The 8,266-nt window shown below is 35.7% G+C and overlaps 1 protein-coding gene across 2 annotated transcripts; it reads left to right on the forward strand.

Moving 5' to 3' along the window:
* Positions 1-460: 460 nt before the first annotated feature.
* Positions 461-6,943, forward strand: LOC106870436 (coiled-coil domain-containing protein 124). Of its 2 annotated transcripts, none has more exons than XM_014916515.2 (5): positions 461-607; positions 2,696-2,878; positions 3,349-3,508; positions 4,182-4,299; positions 5,937-6,943. In XM_014916515.2, exons 2-5 carry the CDS (start codon positions 2,720-2,722, stop codon positions 6,130-6,132), a joined length of 633 nt encoding a protein of 210 aa, XP_014772001.1. In that variant the 5' UTR covers positions 461-607; positions 2,696-2,719; the 3' UTR covers positions 6,133-6,943. The 2 variants fall into 2 exon arrangements, with proteins under 2 accessions (XP_014772001.1, XP_052828033.1); XM_052972073.1 differs by lacking the exon at positions 461-607 and adding an exon at positions 624-647.
* The last annotated feature ends 1,323 nt before the right edge of the window (positions 6,944-8,266 follow it).

Consider the following 8,266-nt stretch of genomic DNA (forward strand, 5'->3'; position numbering starts at 1 on the left):
GACTGAACACTATTCAATTTTTTTTCTCCGTGTTTTTCTCCTTGTCTCCGTATTCTTTCTGTTGAAGAGCGTAGCTCGAAACGTCAAAGACTTTCCGTATTCCCGAGCGTCATACTAATATATACTTTTGTTATTTACACCACCTGTCCTCGTCTGTTGTTATTATTTGTATATTCTCCCATATATATATATATATATATATGGCCGAAATATGATTAATGTAATGTAATGTAATATAAAGTTGAAGCAAATTAACACCAAATATACAGTGCGTGTGTTTTTATTGGCTAAACTGGCAAAATGACCATTCCCAAATACAACAATATCTGTTTCAACACACGATTTCACATCAAAAATCTTGCAAAACAAATATGTATATATATTTATATGTATATACATACATACACCACCCACACACACGAATAGACATACCTAACACATATATACATGAAAGCACTGATAAAGAGCCAACAAAAATTCATTATATTCCATTTTTTTTCTCTCTCTCCTTTTTATTCGTCTGAAGTCCTGGAATCCAAAGTGACTTGCTGTCTGCCGCTGCAGTTAGCTAAGATGCAGGTCGGTGTCGCAATAATATGGCTATCAAGTAAGTCGTATCTTGCGATCCTAATCAACATTTTATTTAAGTAATCCATTAATATCATGATTTTTTCGCTACATATATATTCGTTAACATTTAATATTGATTTCAACATTTTTTCCGCCACATTTACTATGGTTTAAAATGCATGTAACGCGTGTTTTATTTTGTTAAAGTTGTATAGGTCGAGTGAGTCGTGTCGAAACGATGGAATTTTAGTCTTCTGTGATACACGGATATTAATTAGTTAAAGGCTGATATAAGGAGTTCATCTGATACTGCAATTGCACAGTACTCTATTTCGTCTCATGAATTACTTTTGTTTGAACAGCTTATATGGTTTCTACTCATTTTTGTTGCGTCATTCATGTGTGTGTGTGTGCGCGCTTAAACACACACACATAAATAACATTTAGGAAAAGAGGATTTTGATGCGAGCTACTGTTGCTCTCGTATTTAAATCTTGTAAGGATTAAATATTTATTTCTCACTAGATAGTTTTGTTGATTCCACCAATAACGAAACAGTAATATATATAGGAGTGGCTGTGTGGTAAGTAGCTTGCTTACGAACCACATGGTTCCGGGTTCAGTCTCACTACGTGGCACCTTGGGCAAGTGTCTTCTACTATTGCCTCGGGCCGACCAAAGCCTTGTGAGTGGATTTGGTAGACGGAAACTGAAAGAAGCCCGTCGTATATAAGTATATATATATGTTTGTGTGTCTGTGTTTGTCCTTCCAACATCGCTTGACAACCGATGCTGGTGTGTTTACGTCCCCGTAAACTAGCGGTTCGGCAAAAGAGACCGATAGAATAAGTACTAGGCTTACAAAGAATAAGTCCTGGGGTTGATTTGCTCGACTAATGGCGGTGCTCCAGCATGGCCTCCGTCAACTGAAACAAGTAAAAGAGTATATATATATATATATATATATATATACTCTGTTTATCATTTTGTCTACGTTTTGTTTGCAACGTCCTGTACCCAGATATGCATCTATATATACAGGTAGATGTAGGTATGTACATACATGTACGTATATATGTTCATACTCATTTATTATTTGTATTATATATATATATATGCATATACATATGTGTGTATGTATTGTATATATTGCATTTTAAACTGAAATTGTGTCCAGAAAGAAGATTCGTGCTTGTTGCAAAAAAGTTACAGCGATATGATATGGATGTTGTAGTGTTAGCTGAAGCAGGAATTCATGGAAAGGGGAATTTCGTAGAGAAATCTGCTGGGTATCATTTATTTTGGAGCGTTGTTAGAGAGAAGACCTACAAGAGAGAATCAGGAGTGGGATTTGCTATCAAAACCACTCTGGTTTCAAAACTTGAGGAACTACCATGATGCTTTGATGTCTGTAAGAACTACCATTCTAATGGTATGATGTCTTTAAGACTTCCATTAAGAAAAGGTTGCTATGCAACACTCATAAGTGCATATGCTCCAACTATGAATTCATCAGAGGAGGATAAACTTGCCTTCTATCTGTCACTTACAGAAATTATATGCAATATCCCCCAAGTTGTCATTTTGGGTGATTTTAATGCTCGTGTTGGTCCAGACTGGGAGACTTGGGGTGTCTTACGAAAGCATGGGGTTGGGAGTTCCAACAGTAATGGGTTACTACTGTTACAGATGTGCATAGAGATGGATTTGTGTGTCATGAACGCAATGTTTTGACTAAAAAATAAGTATAAAAGACATGGATGCACCCTGGTTCTAAGAAATGGCATCTTATAGATTACATCCTCACCAGGAAATGAGATACTAGGGACTTTGCTGTTGTACGAGTGGTGCAGAGTGCGGGACTGACCATAGGCTTTTGTGTGCCAAAGTGAATTTTGTTGTCAAGTCTAAGGTTAAAGCAGATAACGACAAGTTACCTAAATAGATTGATGTCAATAAACTTAAGAAGATTCCGTCGCACTACCATTTTTTGGTTGTAAATTTTGGCCTGAAAATTTCAACTTCCTGTGTCAGAAAATATGGTATAAATTTTGATTACTTGAAAATTTTAATGGATATGTAGCAACATTCCATATTATTTTTTTCATATGTTTTTACTATTCAGTTTGACAAGCTGACACCCTACAGGATGCCAAAGAAATTTCAAGGAGAGAACAGCAAGGCTGTTCAAGCTCGTGTACGTAAAGAAGCTAAACGCCAAGAAGAAATACAACGGAAAAATAAGGAAGCAGAAGACAAGCTTTGGGAGGACAATGATAAAAATTCAACCCGGAAGCAACAGAGAAAAGTAAGTCTTAAGCATATTGTCGTCATTGTCATGTAACAACCACTTTTCCATGCACACACATAAACATATATTCAATGGGTTTTGCTGTTTCTCTTTCTCACAAGGCTTTGCTGGTTCTAGGCTATAATATAAGACACCTGCCTATTGTGCCATGCAGTGAGACTGAATCTGAGACCATATGGTAGAGAAGGAATCCATACAGCTATGCCTGTATCCATCACATATTTATTATAACTGCCAAGCAAATTCTTCAGTTGGAAATTATTCCGTTTTTGTATAATTAATAAGAAACACAGAGGCTCGAGCATGGATATGTAGTTAAGAAGTTTGCTTCTCCACCATGCGGTTTCAGGTTCTGTCCCACTGCAGGCACTTTGGGCAAGTGTCTTCTTCTATAGCCCCAAGTTGACCAAAGCCTTGTGAATATATTTCATAAACACATTTACATTTATATAACACCCTGTTTGCAGGAAGACCGAGATCGTAAGCGTATTGAGACCTTAGAACGTAAGCAACAACTGAAACAGTTACATGATGAAGAAATGAATAGTCTAAAGGGGAAAACCAGTGTTACTTCAAACAAGATAACCAGGGCTCAGATTGAGGGTACTTTGATTGCACAAGCAACTCGTAAGTATTTCTTTTATGTTCTCTTTCTGAATAGCTTTACAATGTACTTGATTTGCACATTACGCTTTTTCAAAATCATACCTTGCTTGTTACACTGCACATGTTTCTTCTTCATTATTGGTTTGCTATAAAGGGAAGGGCAACCCAGTTGATTACTAGACTGCACCTATAACTGAGGCACTACACTAAAGACATATCTTGACATCCACACTAAACCTGTGAAATATGCACTTTGAAGTCTATGCAGCTGTCAAAAGCATACTTAAATGCACATGCTGCACCTATCAAAACACATTTAAATGCCTGCACTGCCCCTGTCAAAAATATACTTAAATATAGCTGTGGAGAACATACTTAAATGCCCACACTACATCTGTCAATGACATACCTTAATATCTACAGTGCACCTGTCTAAAACGTACCTTAACATCCACTCTGCACCTGTCAAAGACATTACATTGACATCCACACTGCACCTGTCAGAAACATACTTTGACAACCATACTGTACCAGTCAAAAGTATGTGCATTACATTGTTCTTCATGTTTATATAATATACACTGTATTTTGATGTGAAACTTTTACTTTTGTCTTATATCCCTTCTCACTTATTTCTTACTTATAATATGAAATATAAACTAATGCATGTTTTTCTTTTTATTTTGGAAAACAGCAAAGAAAAGAGAAACTTCACCTGATTTTGATCTTCCTCCCCTGGAAGAAAATTTAAACAGAGCCGTAACCGATAGCTTAGAAGCTAGAACTGTTGACGAAGCTCTGTCTTTACTCAGGTATGTAGAAGAGATTTTAAAGATACAGGTAACGAAATAACGTATTCTCAAATGCAGAATAACGCTAACAGAATAGAATGAACAAGATTAATTATCCATATTTTGCAGAAAAATTTGCCAGCGGCCAGCCATGAGGCAAAATATGGATACTTTATCTTGTTCATTCTATTCTTTTTAGCATTATTCTGCATTTGAGAATAAATTATTTCCTTATCTGTATCTTTCAATACATCTCAACGCTTCTCAAGCAAACTTTGTTTACTTTCATCATAATTTGAAATTTCAGAGATTTTAAATTTGAATCTTGAAATCACATTGTCATTGCACTATTTCTACAACCACTATCATCATCATCATCATCATCATCACCATCATCATCGTCATCAGTTGTAATACAGTGGTTCTCTGTGTACTTATTTATATCATGTCATCTGTGAAAGTAAATCTTATAGTATTCAGTCTGATTGACTGGTATCAAATCTTAATTTCCTGCTCCTTTGTGTTCTGTAACTTAACAGTTCAACAAATAGAGATCGATGAAATAAATACTGGGGCCATTGTATCAACTAAGCCTTGACAGTGATGTCCTAACATGGCTGCACTTTGATTTGAATGAATAAAAGAATCTATGCATATTTAGTAATGATACTCTGTTATTTTGATTCCATTTCTGCAACTGGCCATCAACTTATATCCTGTCCCTTGTAAGTGTCGTATCTTCAGCAAAGGCAGCTAATATTTGCTTCTCTTTGATAGGCCATGCCAACAGTTTTTGACAATCACGAACCTGAAGATGTGTGATTGTCATTGAGAAAGATACAATTATGGTTTCATATTGCCTACCCTTGAGATGCAAGGGTCCTATTTAAGTCTCAGGCATTGGAATTGGTTCACATGACAACATTGATGAGCCTGTGCGACCACATTCAGGGACTAGCACTCCTCTAAGCCCTGTATACCTTAACTACAGAATCACTTTCTGCTATTTGACCCATTACTGGGGACCTTGACAGGTTCTACCGTCCCAAACTAGAATATATCTGAGAGTAATGGTGACTAATGAGTGATTTCGTACTCCCCAAAACTCCTGATTTCCAAGACTGAAGCCTCACCACTGAGCAGTTTAATTTAATGTATTGCACCTCAACAGCTTGCATTTACAGAGATTTCAACACTGCATTTGTTCCAATGTTATCGAAGGCCTTCTCATAATGAACAAAAGCTTGTATTCATTTGTTTGTTCCACGAACTATGTTAGAGTGAATATATGATCTGTCTGTCTGTATGTATGTATGTATATATATATATATATATATATATATATATATATATATATATATATATATATATATATATATATATACACACACACACATATATACACACGCACAACAGGTTTTTTTTCAATTTCCCTCTACTAAATCCACCTACAAGGACTGTAGTAGAAGACACTTGTCTGAGGTGCTGCTCAGTGGGACTGCACCCAGAACCATATGGTTCTTTTAATTCATTTAAAAAAATTTTTCTTTCATATTTAGTGTTTTCATTTTGGTTTTGTCCTTTAAAAAAAAATGATAAAAACAAAAAGTAGGAAAGTAAATTTTTGTCACCATGACTGAAATTTTTTTCTCTTTCAGTGTAAAGGAACCAGATGTTGACAGACATCCTGAAAAGCGTGTCAAAGCTGCTTACAACAAATTTGAAGAGAGACGATTGCCTATTCTGAAGCAGGAAAATCCAAACATGCGTTTGTCACAATTGAAGCACATGCTGAAAAAAGAATGGATGAAGTCTTCTGAGAATCCCATGATTCAGTGCCTTTCTGCCAACTGAAACTGGATACTGAATAGATTTCTTGATTGTCTAAATTGGAATATGACTAGCTGTTCGCATTGTGGGCTGAAATAAATTAAATTATGCTTATCTACAACATCACACAAATACACACTTACCTACATACATTTTGAAATGCTATCAGAAATTTCTGGCAGTATTCCTTGTCAGATATTTGCGTGCACACACACATGCATGTGCATGCACATACATGTATATACAGGAGACTTAACATTCCCAGAACTTTAGGCTTCAAGTTTAGACTAATTTATTTTTACTGACTTTGTAAAGATTCTTGTTTGAAATCCAAGAATTTCTTTAAAAAGAAAAGATCTTTGTATTCTAACTACTCTGTAAATTGTCCAAGAAATATTGTTGGTTATGTAAACCTGCACAATTATTGAATGAAAATTTCTAAAATGTCTTCTTGAATCTGAACAAATATACCTGCCTTGTGCGGGCCTGGGCTGCAGTCAAATTAGAAATGCTAAGTTTTTGGGGATTTTTTTGTTTTGTTTTTGTGTGTCACATTCCTTAATAACTTCTTTAGTCTTTTTTCCAGTACAAAAGTATGAAATTCCCACCAAAAGAAAGCTGACATTTGAAATAATCTCTGAACGGTTTCTATTTATTAATAAATTAAGTTAGAATTGAAATCGTAACAGTTTTAAAATGACGAATCAACAAAATGATTGCTTCTTTGTGTTTTTGTTCTTGAATTACATCTGACATTAAACAATTGGGGTTTCTCTGAAGGGAAAGCTAAAGATTGATTTGTATAAGAAATATAGTGGCTACATCAGAACTGTAATTTGTTTTTGTTGTTCTTTCATAATGTGTTTCTTGTTCTCCGTCCATTCTTCTGATGTAGCATGGGGAAGACGGTTCTCACGTGTGTAGATGGCGGGGCGGCGGACATTTTGGGGTGAGACTTGTTTTGGAGTGGTATGTTGCCAGCTAGTGCGATGGGCAGTGACGTCTACAAAGCGAAGCAAAGGTTAGACTCAAAAAAATGATCAACGAATAAAATTGTAATAGCTAGTGGAAGAAGGATTCTCGAATTCGCGAACATTACGGTATCGAATGCACTGACAGATTGTAGACACAGCTCTCTGCTTCGTATTTCTTTAACCATCATTTCTTTACTTCTTAATCTCATAAACGAGGCCAAAAAAAATATATATTTGAACCGCACATGAATAACAGGTGATATCGGAGATATATTCTCCTTATGCTGCAACAAATATCATGTAACCACTAGTCCTTTTCATGATGTAAACGTAATATCTTTATGAATATGTGTAACAGGAAATCACTATATCCTGTGATTAACAGTAGAAGAACTACATGTGGCCTTGCTTGCTTACATTTCTATTGTAGCAGGGAATGGGGCATGATTGAATATTTGTTACCGGGGGACGTGAAATATAACAAGATGTCTTCTACTTCGCGTGGGGGACAAGACTTATTAGTAAAGAAAAGAGTAACGTACAGAGATAGAATCGACAAGGTGAATGATGAGTAGCAGCTGTAAGACGAACAAATTGAGCCTCTATTTAAAGTAATCAGATCCGACAAAGAGAGAACTAACCCGATAGCCCTAACCCTAAACCTCACCCAAACACACATACATATATAGATACTCACAGATACACACGCATACATACGAACGCACAACATACACATACCTTCACGCACATACATGCAGATACATAGATATACATATATATACATACATGCCTATATAGATATATTCACACATACATATCTGTCTGTGTGTGTGTTTAAAGAAAGATTTACGAGTGAGTTGTATTTTGTGAGACTTTATTTTCCGAAATGAATTTCTATCGGAGTCGACTTCACTTGTATACCTGAGGGTCCATATATTATGCCTGCCTTATTTAAGACACATTTAAGATATTTCAAGACAAAAATCTCTTAAAAGACGTCTTTTCAAATTACCTCCCTTACAAAACAAGAAAAACAACTCTTGTCATGTCTTTGAAATGGTAAGCGTTTAAATATAATCTCCCGTTGAAAACGATGGACATAATTATAAACTTTTTTATACCCGATGTTTGGACCCCGACTTTATAGCCACCGTGTACATGTGTGAACCCCGAATTTCTGACCA

The sequence above is a fragment of the Octopus bimaculoides genome, chromosome 12 (genome assembly GCF_001194135.2).
Source record: "Octopus bimaculoides isolate UCB-OBI-ISO-001 chromosome 12, ASM119413v2, whole genome shotgun sequence".
Lineage (NCBI taxonomy): Eukaryota > Metazoa > Mollusca > Cephalopoda > Octopoda > Octopodidae > Octopus > Octopus bimaculoides.